Raw genomic sequence first — 20,385 nt, 5'->3', positions numbered from 1 at the left:
CAATTCAAATCCATATAGGCCCACAGATTGCTATAATAGGTGAACTACTGTCTTTGTGCCATTTTTTGGTATTATTATGTTTCATTGTTGTTTGCTGTAGGGATAACCATTACAATGATGTGTATTATAGTCGCAGAACAAAAACAGGTCAGAATTATTAGTAAATCATGGAGCAGATGAAAAAGCCACTGTATTTTGCAGACTGAAGACCAACAGAGCAGATTGAATTCTAATTCTAGGTATCAGTCTTTTTCAGTGTTGGAGGATGCACAGAAGTGTGTATTTGGGTGGCCTATCGGAGTTGGCACCAGTCCTCACTGAAATGAGATTAATTGGCCACCCCTGGTGTCCCTGCACCAGATCATGATGGGAAATTGGCCTGTTGTTGCCCAGTGAGAAAATCTATTAAATGTAGAGGAGGCAATGTTACGTTTTACAAGCTTAACTGTGAACACTTTATTTACAAGTTGATTTATTATTATTGTGTGATCAATAGTGGGTCCTATGTGGAAAGGGGAGCAGTTGACATTGGGCCCTGGTTTAGGTTCTCTGCCATATATTTCATTGGATTGTCATTACCTTTTGTAGGGTCAGGGCTATACCATTGTTGGATAAACAACTTTTAACAATCCCGTTAAAGCCAGAAAACATCAAAAATCTTGTAGACAGTGCAATTTTTTTTTTTTTAACATTTCATTACAAAAATCCCATGATAAGACTTAAAATGTGCTGAATCAGCTTAAAAGTTTTTTGCAGGTGCAGAGAAATGATATTGCCAGACTAGCATCACAAAGCCCCACGGAGAAATAGGCTTTTGTATGTTTCATCTGCCCTGTGTGTTATATTTTGAGCGTTAGTGAAATTGATGTGAGCAAAGGGAGTGGGTGATCGCTAAAGGAAAAATGGGGGGTGTCAAAGGTCCAGATACAGAGGGATATAGAAGATTCAAACAAAACACTTTCATTGGAGTTATTGTCAGCATGGCTCATGGTTGTTTATATCCATTGTTTTAAGTAAGGAAAGCTTATTTATGCCATCTTTTAAAGTAATCTTTCTTTTGGAATATTCCACAGTTTGAAATGGGCCCTGTTTCCTACTACTTCCGGATCATGGTGCATTTATATAACTTTGAATGGCATATTTAAGCACAAGTTGTTCTTAATCAATGTAAATGAGAGCTGCCGAAAAACAATTATCATGGGGCAAGACCATGAAGCTGAAAGCACCACATACCTCCTTATCTTTTTATGTGCAAAAATGCTAATGTGTTGTTTTTCTAAATCAAAACCAGCAGAAGTCGACCACATATATACAGCTGCAACAGGCTCTAGGAAGTATTTCACACACCATGCCTGACCCAGGCAAATTGCAATTCATCCTGTGAGGAGGATGTCAGTTTTTATGACCTTCCAGGATACAGCTATTACCATGATAGACCCGTCTATCAGAAGGGTTTTCTCCGAGCCTGGAGTCTTCTGATACTTTGGGGAGAAATTGTGATGAGAGCTGTGAATTTGCTGTGATGCAGTCTTTGTTGTGACGTCTACCTTTAGCGAATAAACCCAACTGTGGCACTCCCTCATCAGCAAGAGACCCAATAGAGGCTGTAATTCCCTGCAGACTCAAACACACATTATATTTCTCTCTGTGGCAGAGAAGAAATTGGGCCACACTTGCATGAAATGTTTCTGCTCCTAGTTGAGAAACGTCTATAAATGAGAGTTCTTTCTCATTATTTCTTGCTTTTAGACAAATTAGCTATTTTTGTGGTTTATGACAAACCCCAGAGGTTTAACTTGACAATTTTCTCCCTGTAGTCAGTATTTATTGTAGGCTAATCGATTGAATGTGAATGGATCAACACCTTGTATATGAACTGCTGCAGTATCTGTATGCCTTTTTCTTTCTGAGGAGACCGTGTGACTTTGGAACGATTTGGGAATGTGAAGAGCAGACAGTTCAACAGTCACTGTAGAACCTTCTCTCTTAATCAAATGTATATTGAGTTTGATCAGATGTATGAGGTTTTGCATCATTACATACGGTAGACATCCTTGAAGTCTTCAGTGTTGTTCCACTCTGTTGTGCAAACTGGTTGTAATAGATTGTAGTATCTGATTTTGGTTTTAATCACTTAATTGGATCACACAACGGTATTGCTCTTTTATGTGTTTTTAATAGGTTTTGTACAGCAGTGAGTTCTTTGGCACAGAGGCATAAGCTAAATCTGTGACTACACGTACAATACTTGTCTGTAGGATATATTCATTATTGGCTTTGTTCTCGGTAGGGAAATTGTTGTTAATAATGAAAAGACAAATAAACACTACTCTCATTCTTTAAATACAAATTTCGTCTCTTAGAATATGTGTAGTCTCCCTAGACGCAGGATGATTGGACACCAGTTGTGGCTTTTAGCCTGAATGGTAGTAATGAGCCAGGGCAGGTTCCCACTTCAGCCAAAGACTTATGCCCAACTTTGTTTGTGTCCTTAGGCCTGGGAGGCATACCCTCTTTTGTTATCAAAAAATATTGATTTTTTTTTTGTTTGTTTGTTGGTTTCTAAGACAGACCTCTTCCTTTGCATCCCTCCAAGCCTCTGGTCTGCATGTGTTGTTTAGCTGTAACGTCTTAGCTTGAGCGCAGGCGGCTTAAGGGGCTCAACATCACTGAAGTTAGTGAGGCCATGCATTGCACCAAAACATCTGTGGGGGTGCTTATGAAACAGACTTTTCCCACCAGCCTTTTTGGAAATCAGCACAGGTCTCAGCAAGCTAGTGAGACCCTCTGTTTCCCTTTCTGCTTGAACGTTAAGGCTGGAGGCGGGGCGCCAGGATTGAGATGTCACTTGGCCAAAGCGTCGTGTTGAGGGCCTGTTGCTGGAATCTCTAGACTGTAGTCATGATCTTTCTGATAACCAGAAGCCAACAACAAGTTGTTGGAAATGTGGAAATGGCATATAAAAATGTGAACCACTGTTGCTAAATTGTTAATAACAATTAAGCCTCTCTATCACTCTCATCTCCATGTTTACCTCTCTGCAAATTTTTAATGATTTGGTAGACTTTGTAGTTAATTTGCTGTGCTATTCATAATGACTGTAGATTATTTACCTTTTTTGTACAATAGATTGTTAGGACTCTTTCCAGCTATTCATTACATGTTCTCCTTTTATGTCTTAGGATGCTGAGAGGCTGAGGAGAATGGAGGCTGTACCTAGGCTGCGTGCCTAGCTAACCCATGGAGAACTGACAGGAACAGTACTGGATGGAGGCCAAGACACTGGATGGCGAAGACGAGGAAGCACGCAGTATTGTGGATCACTTGTGTTGTTTGTTCTCTTTCTCAGCTGATCCAAAGTAGATGCAAAGTATTCTGCAATGTGCCTCATTTGTTCGCTCTGTCACGTGTCACGCATGGAGAGATGGCAAAAAGAATCAGGATAGTCATTCAAGGCTAAAGAAACTCTTTTACTGCATGTGGGAGTTGCAGTGATAGTTCTGCAAATTCTAGGGTGATAACAAAAGACATATAGACTCTAGATAACGTTTACTCCTCACAGCTGTGTTGGATACATATGAATTAGAGACCACAAGGGAGCTGGTAGCTGTAGATAGTAATCATCATGGGCAGGTGTGAAGCCAAGGCTTCCTGGTTACTGTTGTTAGCTGGGTTGGTGCTAACAGGAATAGCTTTGGAGTATGAGGGGGTTCCTGGTCAGTGGACACGCTACGGCCAATGGGATGCCAAGACAACAGGTGAGCTCAGCTTTATCCTGAAAACTAACAGCAGCAAAGCGCTAGTGCTCTATCTGGATGATGGAGGGAACTGCGACTTCCTGGAGCTTCTAATTGCAGATGGGAGGCTCCAGATGCGCTTCACCATCCATTGCGCTGAACCAGCCTCCCTGCACACAGAGACGCGCATCAACGACCAGCGCTGGCACAGAATCCTTCTTTCTCGTAATTACAAAGAGACCAGGCTGGTGGTGGACAACGAGGAGAAAGTGGCTGAGGTGAAGTCCAAGAGAAAAGAAATGGTAGTGGCCAGTGACCTCTATGTGGGCGGGATCTCACCTGACGTGCGCCTCTCTGCCCTGACGTCCAGTACCGTCAAATATGAGCCGCCATTCCAGGGCCTTATAGCCAATTTGAAACTTGGGGAGGCGCTACCGGTGCTTTTGGATGGTCAAGCTGTTCATAGTGATTTGGAGTACATATGTGCCGCACACTCTCCCTGCAGCAACAAAGGCCTGTGCTCTGTCAGCCAAGGAGAGGTCCTCTGTGACTGTATCAATACCAGCTTCAGGGGAAGGTACTGCCATGAAGGTAAGAAAAATATCGTCAATCTGTTTGCTTTCTGTATGAGTTTGGGACAGACACTTTATTTTAACAGTGAAATATTTTGCTTTCTATGAAAGTGGCAAATGATCACATGAAATGGAAACACTTAATCACTACTGGACAATAAGAAAATACATATTTAATGTTATGGAGGCATAACATTATGATATACAATTTCCTATAGTTGTCTGTTGACAGAACCACAGGATAAGGACTCACAATGCACGACTCAGAGACAAACAATCAGAGGCAGGGTCTTTAATTCAGGCAAGGTCAATATGGGGGTGATCAATCAGAACAGGCAGACAAATCCAATGGGATAAGGCTAAACTCTTGGTTAAAAAACTAAACTGGTCAATGCTGGAACGCTTGATACGAAGAACAAAGACAAACTGGCACAGGACACAGGGAGCACGCAGACTAAATACATTAGGAGGGTAAGACAATGAGACAGAGGTGCAGCACATTCGGGGGCAGGCTCGACAATCACATGAGCGGGAAACACATGATGGCAGAAAGTGGGAATCTGGATCGAGAGGAGAGGTTAAACACACACCAAAATAAAACAGGAAGTGAAAACCAAAAATGACAAGCAACAGAAAACTTAACCTAAATCAGGAAGGGATGTGACAACTGTGCAGTTTTACATGATTTCCTTATGAAACAGCTTCTTTTGAAATGCCATTGTTCTTTGGCTGCTGAAATTGTTTGGCTTATAGTAAATGGTTGAAATATGTTATCAGTGTCCCATGTCTACATCTTCACTGAGCTTCACAGAATAATGAATAATGCCCATGTAAAAGCAATCCAGGCAAAAGTATACTACAGCAGTATTTAAAAGCTGCTTGTGTGTGTGAGTCCAGATCTCTAATTATCTTCACAAGTCATAAGAGGATAACAGCTTCCTAATGTGACAGCTGTTTGCATGTTTTCAACACAGGGACATTTAACAGGCTACCAAATGGATGTCATTTTTCTTATTTTGGTAAGTCAAAGAAACAGTAAGGATAGGATTTAGCATTTTAAAGTGAGCTCATGTTTTCCTTTTATACAGTAAATGTTAGTCAGTCATGTTTGGCTTTGAAGCTCCGCAGCCCTCTTCCTTGAGGTCAGGGGTCATGGGTGGGGACCTTCCTGGCTGGAGAGATGAAGCAGAATCCTGACAGTGGTTCCTTCATTTAAACAGAGGGCTCACAAGCTGCAAGCCATAAGTTCTTTTTATTGCATTCATTTTAACAGCTTATTGATCTGTATACCACTATGTTAGCCACTGATACATTAATGACAACCTGCATTTTTTTTTTTTCATACAAGTACATACTGGAGGGAATATTGAATGTAGATTTTAAACATCACAATACCTGATTGTTTTGCCAAATGTCTGACTAGTAAAAGGCTATTCACTAACAAACTGTTGAAAGACGTCACATTCACACTGCACTGTGACTCTGTCTGTGATTATACATCACAGATAGACTATTTATGGGATCCAAAGCCACTATTTTTGTCAGTAATATTAATTCTGAAACTATACCCACGACCAGACTGTAGATAACACGTGTCAGTCAGATAACAGTGTCATTGAAAGCAGCAGAAAGCTTAAACAAAACATCATCTTTGTTAGTTTTGATGTGGGTTTGTGGTGGATTGATACTAATCCTTCTGTGAACATTAAATATCTCTGGTTTTCTTTATTCTCCTGCAGCTGTCCAGAAAGAAGTAGAAGGTAAGACAATGCATTATATAATGAGCGCAATGATGAGCATAATTTGTTTTCCCTGGTGCTCTTACTTGCGAAGGCTATTACCACAGCCTCCGTGTGTGAGAGCGTGTTTCGTTATTATCAGGTTGTTATTGTCAGTTTGGACTGCAGTTCTGACATCCAACAAATTAAGCTAAAAGGAGATATACTATCAATGGTCACAAGGTCACTAAGGAAAAAGCGCGTAATGTGCTGAATGCTCATTGTGTATATATAATCAGTGTGCTCAAGGTGACTGGGGAGGTCTGCAGAGTATGTGGGTGTCTGAGTATGGGGAGCATTCGTGTACAGAGAAAATGACTGTACAGAGATACTTTGTTTTATTATTTATAACTTCTGTTTTTTTCTTCTCTCTTCAGTGCATATTTTCCTCATGTCAACTACTGTTTACTGTTAAAATTTACTAAGTCTTATGCTTCAAGGTCAGTATGTGGATTAAACTCAAACATGATGGTATAAATCCTCTGGTATAATAACTGAATACTGAGGCCTTGACATTCATAAAATTGTAATAATATTTGCATATGAAATTATTTTCTTAAGGGGAACAAATCTCCTTTGGCAGCAAAAGAGACATTTCTCTCGTTATTGGCAACACTTTAACTGACCACAATTAAACAGGACTGGTTTTCCAATGAGGTGCACACACTAAATGTGAAATGAAGATTGAAAGTGAGGAGGGAGATTTGTTTAGCTGGCATCAGAGCGAGACATCCATCTCCTCAGTAAGGACTGCTGGTTGTGGTGAAAGGGCAGCCAACAGGCTCAGGAGACCAGCACAAGGTGCACTGAACCACTGCACATTATAAATCACGGTTACTGACTCAAAATGCACAGACCTATGCACACCTGCTCTCACCAAAATCCTGCTTTGGACACTTATTTGCTGTGTAACAGCAAAATAGACTGAAGATTGCAAAATGTTTTTGTCTTCATGTATAGTCTTTTAACATTGTTGAGTGGCATACAGGTACATAAGTGTAGAATGGATTTAATGACAACACATACATATTGGTGTACAAAATATTAGATGTAATGTGTTGTTAGATGATGCGTGTTTTGGGACACATTCTACAGATGCTGCATTTGAAACGCCACATAACTAAGACTTAGTGACTGTGGTATATGGTTGTATGCTTCAGTAACAGTTAATAGGTCTCATCCTTGCACTATTTCCAAAAACAAGCATTAATCATTCTTAATTATGCGCAAAGATGGTATGGCTCTGCTCAGAGCAGAAAGGCAGGCATTATTAAATAACATGCTGCAAAGAGAGCACATCAGAATGTTTATTGGATTAAAGCTTGACATGGAGACAATTCCCAATGCAGAATGCATGAAAACAACAATGACAACAGCAGAATCACACTCACCAGATGCCTTTTTTGCCATCCTTCAAACCACTCCATGTGCTATTCGGCAGCAAGTCTTTGTTGTCCTTGCATTTGACGGAAATAGACGAATGTATGCATTAGCTAAATCACCTCCCCCCTTCAGAGATGGCTAAGATGGTAACCCATATGCTATATTTGGGCTTGGCTGTGGGTTTTAAGTGGTGCAGGAATTATCCGTATTTGTCTGAGGAACTGCTTTAACGCAGAGAAAACCTTTGGCACAGCAGGTGAGTCTTCTAAGTTGTTCATCTACAGTATGCAGCACGTGGGCTCCCGTCGATCTGTGCGGACAAAGGCCTTGGTGGGGCATGCTCTAATGCCACAAGAGTGCAGCCTCCTCTGATGTTTTGTGTGTAAAAAGAAAAAAAAAAAAAAACAGGTCTGTGAACGAGAGATAAGGACAGCCACCTCACATGGCAGATACAGAACATAAAAATCTCTCAAACATATAGGAAAACCTTACCCAACACAGACATGCCAAGTGCAAACACATTTTCATTGTTTCATGTGTAAGCACACAGTAAAGACACAGTAAGACTAAGAACTACAGGGACGACTAAGCAAGCATAGAAATCTTCGAAAGAAAGAAAGACAGAAAGAAAGCTGGTCCTGGTGGGCTCGCATCTTTCAGCAGCAGTGACCTTGGTCTAATCCCTCATTACAACAGGCTCCATAATACAGTACTTTTCATGGAAAAGCAAATATGGCAAATCTTAATCCTCATGCAATGGCTCTTTCTTCTTAGATGCTCGCTAATTAATGTCATAATAATGACTGAGAGGTCCTTCAACATCTGCATTTGTATTTTCCCTATATTTATTAATTAAACCCACTAAGATAGCAGATTTATTCTGCTTTTTAGCCACACTGACATGAATTCTTTACACCATTTTATTTGAGAAACATGTCATACCCTTCTATGTAGTTTAGATGATTGTAGAAGGTTACAAATTTAAAAAAAAGAGATAAAAAATCTGTCAAACAAAACAAGAGGGAGTCTAAGAGGTTGAAAGGTGAATAACATACCGTGAGGAAACCTTGATACTTAATGGGTTTCCTTTCCGAAACAGTTAACAATCAAAACGTATTTCAGCTACGGCAAAATTAAATTACTTTATAACAGCATGGCAGCACTATAGAATATTATCATCGCACTCATTGTATCTGTCATACGTTCCCCTCACTAACTTTTACTGGGTAAACCCACACTGAATCACAATGGACAGAAAACGCTCTATGGGTTCAAACCTCCATCATTCAGTTTTCAAACCAGCTCTAACATCATTAACCGAGATGTGGCCAGAGGTGCAACCTGCCTGACGGTTTGAAAACACAAAGCGTTGTTCTGCAGCAGTGTTTGGTGTTTATTTATTTATTTAGGATTTATTATAGATTTGCTCAAGGTCAGCAGATGTAGATGAGAAGGCAAACACATTACTAATAGATGATTGCTGTTCACAATCCCCTATGGGGTTGCATGATGAAATGATCAATTACATCACATCCGCAAAGTAAATCAGCCAATTCACAGATTGTAGCTGAGTAGGACAGTGAGTGTTTTAATTTATTTCGAGAAATACTGAAATCTTGATATATAATGAGGCCAAGTCAAAAAGCATCCTAAAAGCAACATGCAAACATTTCCATAAAATGATCTTCTATCACCTGGTTATACCTTTTTGTTTGCCCTGAAACTCGTCTTATACTGTTGTGGTTGCCTCTTATTTAAAAATAGAAAACTTGTAGATTACTGGCAGGAGAGGTGATTTATTTTCATGCAGGCTTGCCTCTCTAATAGGATTCTACAAGTACCCCTGCGCTTCCATAGATTGAGCCGCAGTATAAGGCTCAACCAAGTAGGATGAGCACATTCAATGGATGACTGCTCCAATTCAAGGGCAGCAACGACACCACTCCTCATCCACTTTTCCTCGACTACACAGTCAAAGTCAAAGATTACTTTGTTGGCTGAGACAGTTGCTAAGTGCTGCCTGCCCTGACCTGTTTTGGTCACCAGCATCGGTGTCCATTAGTCAGAGAAGCATTAGTCAGGGATGCAGGTCAGTTCTCCTCGCCCCAGTGCTTGAAGAAAATCAGAAGTGTGTGGAGTCATCATAGCTGTCAATTCTTTGGGTCAAAGCTTCTTTCTCTGTCTACACAGAAATCAGCAGAGTGAAGGGTTGGACATGGGGCACTCTCCACTTGACAAAGCAAAGGCTTCTGGCTTTGTGTCTGGGTCTGGGTCTGGTTATTCGTTGGATAATGGGCAACCCACCCATCCAACTTCCTGAAGAGACACAAATGGAAAGAGATGTTACCTGACATCCCTCTTGCTATCTCGGAAGAAGATGATGCTTGAGCTCAAGTGCAGTCAGATCTTAGTAAATCTAGGGAGGATGGAGATCACCTGAGCATTGATGAGGGGAAGAGGAGGTGGCATAATTTATGCCTTGTATATAGATAAGTTGGCTTGTCGTGTGGAATGCACAGACACAATGGGGGTACATACAACAGCTCTTTGTTCGCCGTGTCAACAGGGTTGTGGGTGAATCCTGTCTAAGCAGAGGCTCAGTCAATGGCTTTGTAATGGTACACTATAACAAAAGCCTACATGTTGGCAGTCTAGGATTGTCCCAGGGGTAATCATGTCCATCCCACACCAAGAGTTGCATCCTGACCAGCCTTGTTCAAAGGAACATCTGGAGGAGATTTTTGCAACAGCGATATGCCCCTTCATAAGGTTTTACCTAATGACTGAACAGGGACTTGAACTGTGGGAGAGGGACTCGCTCTATGAGAATTTTAGAGTGCTGATACACTAATGAGAGCTGTTTGTGTTGGCTGGCACAGTGGGACTCATGTGCTCAGCAGAGGTGTTGTATTGTGTAATTCCCATCTCCTTCTTGGCAAGAGGAGCAGGTGAGGTTTGTCTGTGTTTATCTGTGTCTGTGCTTTGCACAGAACATAGGTGTGACAGACTTAGGCTGGTGGCGAACACACAACTAAATCAAATTTGGCTTTGATTGCCACAGTGTGTGCAGGCAGACCAGCTTGACTTGTATACACTGTCTGTCTCCTGTCTGCTCAGCAATATCATGTGATTGAGAGGTATGAGTGTATTCTCAATTTACCTCCATAGATTTGTGGTAGTTTTACTATAGCTCTATAATGTGCCATGTTAATTTGGTGTATACTGTTTGTCTTACTGTTTAAAAGGGTTACACCATTAAGTGCTGTTTATGTTGACCAATGCAGTCAGCAGCCCCTGTGTCCAGCACAGCAGCCTCCTCTGTGTTCTACTTGACAGAACATAGAGGTGGGATGTGGCGTTTTTTTCTTGGCTAACTCGCTGTATAATGATTTATAGTCAGTGAGGCTTTAACACGGTGCAGCATTATGTCTCAGCTCCCTTCTTCTTTTTTCCAACATTAAAGGGTCAGGTGTGGCAGGTCATTGCTGGCTGACCTGATGGTTTTTATGTCATTGTATAGCAGGGGCGTTGCCCTTACATTCCACCCCTAAACCTATTGAGCTCTATTAGGTGGTAAATCCTCTCTGAAAAAGTGTGATAGTCGCTGAAGATTTAGTGGATAAGGAATGGTGTCATTTCTGCACTTAAGCTTAAATCGGCTCATAAGGATTGGCTGAGCACGTACATGCAAAAATATCAGTGAGTCGAGAAGTGGAGATGAGGAACTCAGCCTATAGAGCACCGTTAACGATCAGATATCGTAGGACTACCGTTACCATGTGTAACTTTTTTTTAAGCATTAGGGGTAAAGCAGGTTTTACGTATATCTGATACATCTCAAACACTGTCTGCATCAAGTAAACATACAGTATGTGTTCCATTTAGAAAAAAGCATCTGTGTGAGCAACTACCTATAAGGGTTGCACCAATCAAGATGTTTTTTTCTTTCCTTGCCTTCCCTCTCCTCCCTTGAGATGTTTGTCTGTTTTTGGTTTGATTTCCCCTTTATATTTTAGTTTCAACTTTGACATCCGTACCTACCCCAGGATGTCTGTCACAAACTGCAGTCCAACATTGTGACAATGCTTTTGTTCTCCCGAACCTCTTTATGAACTTCCTGTTTTCGTATCCTTTTTTCTGTTCTTTCCCTCAAGGTCTGGCGCACCTGATGTTAAACCGCCAAGGTATGGGGTCTATTGGTTTGCTTTTCCTTCCCAGCCACCTGATCACAACATTTCCCTTCCCCTGAAATCATTTTAGTTAACTGTGCTGCACTAATATTTCCTCTCCTCTTTTCTCATATACTTGCCTATTCATTTTTGCTTCCTGTCATGTTATGCTCACTACTCACTCAATTTTTGTCCGTCAAACCCTTGTCCTGACCACTGACTGAGCTACTGGAACATCACCTTTGACCTCTGCAGTTTTTCGCCAAGGTAATGCATCTATGCACATAGCATCTCTTCGGTGTGGTTTCATGGTGTGTTCAAAGGCAATAAACAGGTGTCAGCAATAAAGAACAAAGATGTCTCTGACGTCCGCTCAAAAAACACTTGATTGACTTTTCCTGTTACAATAATCAGAAGTATACACAAACATATCATCAGGAGATTTGTTTTGTATTATTGGGGTTGTTGGACATAATTTTTTATATAGTTACTAGATAGTGCTGATTTCTCAAATGTGTGCTCATTGGGTTGTTTATGATCGCTGATAAGTGGGTTGTAAATGACATTCCTTTCCAATGATTTCTCCATTGCAGTGGTGCTAATGTGTTCAATATCCATATGAGCACAGATTCAAGAAGAGTGATTTCACACTACCGGTGGAAGAGTTATTTGTACATAACAGTGAACAGTAAACAGAATAGACACGGCTGTGATGTTCTGTCCTTCAGGAAAAAAAACATGTAATGCACACAAAGCTAACATGTCTCATTTTAACTTATATTAATTACAGTTAAGCTAAAGTACTGCAGTTAAAAAACATTCATCCAGTGCAATGTGGGTAAAACATTTGGATATTACAGGAAAAAAAAGGGACATTTTGACTGCATAATATGTGTGGCACTGATCCACATGAAAGCGACTATATTTATGTTTTGTGTTTTCTGCCACATGTTGGGGGACTGAGATAAAAGTCACCGTCCTGTCTCCATGGCAATCGGTGTCGTCTCCAAACACATTGAATTGGTTTTGATGACCTGCTGACGGTACATTACACTGCATAAGTCCTCCTTTTTTTCTTCATCATCGAGATGGTACTTAAACCATTATCTTGAGATAAAAAATGTTCTTGGATAAATTTTGACAATACAAACATCTTACAAGGTTTTCTAGAAATTACATATCTGTGTGATCGCTGTTACAGCTCCTGTGTTAGTGACTTTTTTTTTTTTTCTTTTTCATTTTCTTTACAGGTCCACAGAAACTAAATTCATTCATAGGCAGATTCTGTTTTTATTTTCAGCTAGATGTCATTATACATCCTCTGCAGATGTAAACTGCTTAATGATGTTATTCACACTCTCATGGAACAAAAATCTGTGAAGATGAAAAAATCCGTGTGTGGCAGTACCCTGGGTGTTCTCATGTATATTTTCTGGTGTAGAACTGATTAATACTAATATTGGGGTCATTTACAGTAGATGAAAAGGCAAATACTTCACAGTAGCCAATGATTACACCAGTTTTCTCACCCACTATAAATGGTGTAGCTTGAGGCTGTACATGACTGTGACATTATAGATTAAGGTCTCGATTCTTTGGTTACCCGCTTTGGGACAAATTTGTTCGTGTTCAGAAAAAGTAATCAGTCTCTCCAAGGCCAAAAGATAATGTTCGATTTAAGCTCCTACTTTAATTGATGGGGATGCTGACAGAGCAATGCAGTTGAATACACAGTATCCTTCTACTGCCTCAACTGCACAATGATTAACATTACTGTATTAGAATAACTGCTATATAAAATATTTAGTAAGTCATACAGCAAGTGTGTCCTAAAGGCCAACCACAATGTGATTTGTTGTGAAATGAGGCCTAAATGTAATTGCTCCATTTCATGCATCAATAATAATAAGAGGTTAGTAATTGATTGTGGAATTGAAGATTTACAGAAATAACCCTCCAAGCAATACTCATAGCATAGTTTTAGTGACAAAGTACATCTGACTTCATGTCATATACATGAGACTTCAAACTTGTATCCAACCATTTAATGTTATAACAAATGTTTGTCATGAACTTTGACAATGTTCTTTTAGCCCGAGGAGATATTCGAGAGAGTGTTCTGGTTTGATCTGTATTTGTTTGGCCACAAATCATTATCATTTCAAATCAAATATGTAACATAGTTGTCCCTCTCTGGGACGAGTCCTCCAGTCTATAAATGAATTAAAAGCTCCTTGCAGACTTCAGGGAAGTCAGAAGTGGCTGCTTGTGCTTCAGTCTCAGAATCCTTTGCTCGTGTGCACTGACACATACAGATACACTGTAAATGGGGAGATTATTCAGACACAGGTGTCGCTTATTGACCACCCAGAGTGCTTATGATCCGTGCCTCCAGAGCAGAAGGGAAAAATTCCTGCCGCACCATCCACATGCCCACACTGCCTGACTTAGGTTTGGGTGCAACTGGCCGACAACTGACTCTCTGCCCCTGAGCAGGAGACAAAGTCAGCAACAGCCATCTGTGCCCCGGGCTTTTTGGACCACTTTGAAATTAATCAGCTGTAAATCTTAATATTAATGAGCAATCCACATGCTGGCATTTTTCTTGTGGTGTGTTTACTGCACGGCACTCTTAACACAGACTGAAACAGGTGGGCTACTAGGAAGTAGGAGCAGATAGAGCCTTACCACCTCATGGCAAGACACAGTGTTTGATGTGTCTCACACTGTGACAGCAGCTAATGTATGGCTCTGGGCAGTACCTTTACAGATAATCCTTTTTGAACATGACCATAGCAGCAGCAGCAGCTGCTATTAACCATCTGAAAGTTAACTTGTCCAGTGTTCAAGTGACACCCAAGCAGCTTAAGCTCCCCCCATGTTTTGTAGATGTGCACGTCATTGAATTGGCCATGAGCAGCACCCTGCTATAAGGACTCACAAGTATTTGTATAGTTAATTTAGAGGGGACCATGGGGTGCAAGGAGATTAAAGACTGGATGATGTAAGGCAGAGACAAGTTGTTGGTGCTGCCATATTCTGCTGAGCCTTCTTTCTCTGCACATACGGGCATCCATTTGCATGATGGTTCAGTGCAATGATCTTACACTGTAGCTGCAGCCAAGGTAGAAGGTTGATGGCTCTGCCCCCACAGTCTGCTGCAGCATGCATAAAGTGCTAAACTGCTCCAGCAGCATCTTTTAGCTGTACTGAATGCAGCCAGTGTCTCTGACTGCATTTCCTTGGAGTTGGTGCCAAAGTCTGTCGGGTGTCAGAGCAAACACAGTCAGTATTCCACTTTTTCACAAGCTGGTAAACATTGTTGCTGCAGTCAATGGTCGACCTCCCTAGGTACGCAGGGAATTAGAAATATGGCTTGCTGCCTTCCTAGCCTCTCAAACCTTCCAGTGATCCCTCAGAGACCTTCAAGAGGACTTCAGGGTCAGCTGTTAGTGACGTCTTCACTATAAGAAGCTGGTTATGATTCCACAGGATGTACGCAGGTTATGATGAAAATTCTCTTATTATATGGAGTAAAGTTTTAAGATATTAGGTTAAATGATAAGTGTGCCTTTGGGGTTATGATAATAAGGCCTTCTGTTGTCCCATAAGCATTTTTTCCACTGTATGTTACCTTCACTGTGTTGTCTCTGCACTGTGCTTAGGTTTATGTTTCTACTACAACATCTGTCAAATGTTGATCTTCACATTTAGGCTCAACAACAATAGCTTCGCAAGTTGCTGTCTGCCTAAAAGTTGTGTAACTACACATGCTCAAACAATAGAGACTAATGGGACCACTGATCCTGCTAGCTTAAATTGGCCCCTGAGTTCAGAAGCCGACATTTACTGTACAAACAAACATTGGGCTTAGGAGACAGCTTATCCCTCTAACAACTTGCTCAGTAGCTCGGAGGCTGCATCATATAAACAAGCAAAGGAAGGGGTGTCTATACTGACTTGAAACAGCCCACTCATGAGTTCAAGAACTGCGTTATACAATAGTTAACATTATTCATGTGGTTCAATATAAAATGATAGTTAAATGTCAAAAGTTACGGTGCTGGAAGTGTGAATTTTAGTGTGGATTTCAATATTGTGAGGATTAAGAGTGGGTGTCAGAATGTGTTAATGTACTCTATGTGTGTGCAAGGCCTTAGTGAATTATGAACCTGAATAAAGAACAGTTGTTATTTTATCATTCAGTATACAATAGGACAGATGCAACTCCCACAGGACTGGTTGGCACAATCACAATAAAGCATTTAAGGCATAGTTGTGTGACCACTTGTCACTGCGGTGTCAATTTCAGTTTTCAGCAGGTTGCTGGTTTTATCCACTCAAGTTGTTGCATGACCTCACAGTCTTAAGATGTATAACTTTCTCCTAAATAGTTTATATTTACCAAATGTATTTGTATTGTCCACGTGTTTTCATCTATCTATCTATCTATCTGTCTATCTATCTTTGAAATTCATCTTACATTTCCAATAACTGTCTAAAACGAATCAAAAAGCTTTACCTTGTGTAAGGTGCAGTGATTAGAAACACAATGATTTTGTATTATGTGAAAAGATGTTTGATTGATAGGGTTCTTAGTGCAGCCTGTGAAAACGTATGTTGCCATCGGGCTCATGCTAAGAAACGATGAAGAAGAAGGAAAAAAACGACATCTTCCCTCTGCTCCGGCTAAACCTGGAAACTGCTTTTATTGGAACAAGTGGGGAAATTGTTTGAGCCATGAGATTTTACTGGACATTTACCATACTTTAGTTGAAATTGATTTGAATTGTGGGGGTAAATGAGATGTTTAGTGAAGCCTGACATATTTATATTGTTATTTTTAAAATGCAAGTCTTGAAAAAAGTATAAGGCTGGCATTATTGTTTTTTTTTTTTTATTATTGTTAACAAATCTTATGAAAACACCAAAGCTGGAAAAGTGTTAGTTAATCTCAGGGCATTTTCCACATTTTTGGCACTCAACTCTAAGTCCATCGGTCCAGGAAATCTTGAAATTTCCAATTTTGGAAAAGGCCAAATGATCTCTTCAAACAGCTGGGCACTGCTGCTTTTAGCAAACTTGACTCAAGTAGGAGTAAATATAGCATTTGTTGGCAACTATTTTCAGCTGCAGATTTGGTGTACTAGTTAGTATTTACAGCACCAGGACAGCGTATGTTGGATCAACTCAAAGTAAACTACAATCCCCATGTTCATTGCGATGAAGGAACATGTAACCCAGTGTAATACTGGGTTTTATGGAGGTCTATGGGACAAAGGAATAAGATACATTACGCTTTGACTACACAGAAAATACTTGTTACTTTGGTAGGATCAGTTTTTAGTTGGTTTTGGTCCTTTTCATTGACTTTGTTGACAAAAAGAAAAATATAGAATATCACCAGTCTTATGCTTCAGCATGCTTTTGCCTACATACAGAATTTTGCCTCCCATTGGTTGTACTTTTGTCCATCACAATGTATAGTGATCTTGTAGCATATGTGAATAGCTCCACAAATACATACATGGTCTGTTGAAGTTTATTATTATTTGACAAATATTTCACTATCAACAATACAGTACTGGTGATTTTCTGCTCATTTTAGCCTCGTTTACCTCACTAAAGCCCAGCTCTAGTAGTGAATATACTGTGCAGCAGATCACTCAAGCTTAAGCCTGATGACTGCAAGAATTATCTAAGATGTTTCTCCTCCCCTCTCAGGGCAGGAGGAGTCATTGGCCACCTTCAAAGGCAATGAGTTCTTCAGCTACAACCTGTCCCAGACACCCATTCAGAGCAGTTTGGATGAGATCACGCTGTCCTTCCGTACCCTGCAGAGGAACGGCCTGCTGCTTCACACAGGGAAGTCAGCGGACTATGTCAACCTGTCCCTGAGGAATGGAGCCCTGTGGCTGGTCATCAACCTGGGCTCTGGTGCTTTCGAGGCCCTGGTGGAACCTGCCAGCGGGAAGTTTAATGACAACGTCTGGCATGACGTTCGAGTGACTCGCAACCTCCGCCAGGTATGTATGCAATCACTTTCTGTGACGTCCATGCTTGCTGCTCACAGGAATAAGAAACTCACACTTTTTGGAAAAAAATACAGTATGTAGATTTTATTGATCCTGTCTTTATGTCTGCCATTATGTCAGCAGCTGGCAGAAATGATCTACAATCATGAATGTCAAAGAGAAATCAATCACAGTATGCAGTATAGTCACCTTACAGTGTACTGTACACTTGATGAATACGTAATTATCTTTAATATTTGGCTCAGACCCAGATAACACCGGGTCCATGCAAACAGGGATGAGTTTCTATAGTCCACTATCAGTGTAAACACTAACAAATACTGTGTTGGTTCCTGTTGAGTGTTTAATATTTCTGCTCTGCTGGACTCCCTGCCTCCTATTTTCCACATTCTGATAGATATTACAAGCTCATATTAGGTCATTGCCCTCTTTCTCATGAAATAGATTGCTTTGGTGGGAATCTCTGAGTCCTTTTATAACCAGAGACTTGCTTTTTTTTTCTGCACCCACAAGATTGCTGTGAAGGTCTTTTTTTACCATATTAAAAGAAATGATAAACTCTCACAGCAATAGCCATCATTTTCATGCATCCTGCATTAGTGTTGAGATCTCGGAAGCCTGTTCATTTTCTTATCTTTACAGAACAGCGATTGTTAGACAGATTTTCAGATTTTTGACTAACTCAACTGAAACAACAAGCCAAAAACGCATTTTTGTGGTTGTAGGCAGCCATGTCAGAGAGGTCATGCAAGAAAAAGTGAAGCTTATATAATGAATACAGCCATTGCATGTATATCTGACATTGCACTGCTGTACCTACTGTACTCTAGCCAAGTACAACTCGGCCCTAAGGTTTTATAATCATTAACGTTGTCCACTGGACAGGGCGCAGAGCTGAATTCCTGAACTAATTGACTTCCAGGATGTGTCTGTTACATTAAATGTTACCCTGCTGGCACTCTACAGTCACTCTACAATTAGTCCCATCATACCGTACCTTAAAGCTCCACTGATCAATGCTTTTTTTAAATTTTTTATATTAACACTGAATTAATGACTTGGTTGCAGTGACAAACCCACGGACAATTACCCATTTCTGCAGGTCTACGGAGCATTTTAGCTTGCAAATTTACTGTATGGCTCAGCAGTCTCATCAGTCCTGTTTCTAGTAACAGTGGTCGACAAGCAGCAAACGAGTTTTGATACATGGCGTTATTTGCCCAACACCAAAGTGTGGACAGATAAAGTGAGGAACGCTTAAGACCAAGATATTTTTCTGATCAGACCAAAAACAAGAATAAATGACTGAGAAGTGACACAACCCTGAATGCGTAAGTTGCTCTTTTTTTTTTTTTTTTTTGTGTAGTGGAGCTCTAGCAGTCACAGTGCAACATTATCATTCATTTGGAGTCGCATTTGTGGCCACCTGGTGAATATTCGGTCTCCTTTAGCTCTGTTTTTGGTTTCTACCAAGCCCTGAGGGAAATATCTGGCACTCTAGCAGCTACACTCCATATACAGTGGATTTTTAACAACATTTTGGCCACTAATGGCAGCTCCAGCAAAACGTGCAACCATTCTAAATCAGTGCACTCTGTTTAAGCGCAGCAAATATATTCTAACATATTCTTTTTGCATATGCGTCAGATACTCCAGGTGACACCAATGTTAAAATGCCATCGCTGGGCTTAATAAATGTTTTTAAAGAATTAACTCAGTGTGGACATTTTTTTGAATTGCTTAATGTGCTTCAGTCTGCCAATGCACTTGGCACATATTGGGAAGTGTATACAATATGTTGAGGCACACAAATTGTATCAGCTCAAGCAGAGCTCCTTTGAGCTAAGGTGCAACGTAATGCTCTTACCTTAAAACTGTATTTAAAAAATTGGCTTCTGATCACTTACTGTAGTAAATTTCCCTGAACCACAGCTAAACTAAACACATCTCTCTACAATGAGCTCTGCCATGTGCAATGCATTTAAATGTTTGATTTCTTTGCAGAAGTAGAGCTCATTTTATATCTAACTATCTCATCATTACCAATATATTTTGCACTTGTCACATTAACCTGCATATAAACTTGCATCTTCCTCCACATCTATTTCCTTACACTGGCTTCCAGAAGAGCGGCAATCCAATGCTTACAACCTCACTTATGCTTTCAGCCATGCATTTGATCCCTGTGTAAATTGCTTTCCCCTCAGATAAGTTACCTCACTGACATGTAGATAGGGGGAACTGTAAGTCCCAAGAGAGTGCTGGTGGAAACATTTTATTAGATCCGGTGGTGCTTTTCAGGCTAGAAATCCTCCCATTACTATCTCCCTTTCCATCTTTTTTTTCTCTTTTACTGTCGTGGGTGAACTGATGTTTTCATTCTCTCTCCTTTTCTGACCCTTATTAATGATGCATCCACCTATTTCTTGACGTGTGCAGTACACACAACACACAAACACGCATACACAACATACTGTTGTTCCCTCTTAACACTGTACTCAAGTCTCACTGTAATTCTTGAGCTCCACCAACAGTCACTATATGTTACCCTTTAATCAGCTCTGTGTAACGGGCTGCGTATAAATCCTGGAGAAATTGCGATGAAAGGTCAGTCTTAAAGTGTACCAGCCAGGACTGGAGCCTGAATATTATCCTAATGTGTGCTTCTAATTAATTACACTTTTGCCTAATTCAGTAATTACCTTCGAACG

At 40.5% G+C, this 20,385-nt stretch overlaps 1 protein-coding gene across 1 annotated transcript in view; it reads left to right on the top strand.

Annotated features, from left to right (window-relative positions):
• Positions 1-3,625: 3,625 nt before the first annotated feature.
• LOC111234540 (neurexin-2-like) overlaps positions 3,626-20,385 on the top strand; it is an 89,446-nt gene continuing 72,686 nt past the window's right edge. Inside the window, exons 1-4 of the mRNA XM_022762686.1 lie at positions 3,626-4,328; positions 6,049-6,069; positions 11,625-11,669; positions 17,364-17,665. Of these exons, the coding sequence (XP_022618407.1) occupies positions 3,626-4,328; positions 6,049-6,069; positions 11,625-11,669; positions 17,364-17,665 (1,071 nt within the window). The remainder of the gene's footprint in view (positions 4,329-6,048; positions 6,070-11,624; positions 11,670-17,363; positions 17,666-20,385) is intronic.

The sequence above is a fragment of the Seriola dumerili genome, unplaced genomic scaffold (assembly GCF_002260705.1).
Source record: "Seriola dumerili isolate Sdu_G_001 unplaced genomic scaffold, Sdu_1.0 BDQW01000449.1, whole genome shotgun sequence".
In the NCBI taxonomy this organism is placed as follows: Eukaryota; Metazoa; Chordata; class Actinopteri; order Carangiformes; family Carangidae; genus Seriola; species Seriola dumerili.
Note: the sequence above shows the minus strand (reverse complement) of the source record. Positions and strands in the feature narration are given on the sequence as shown.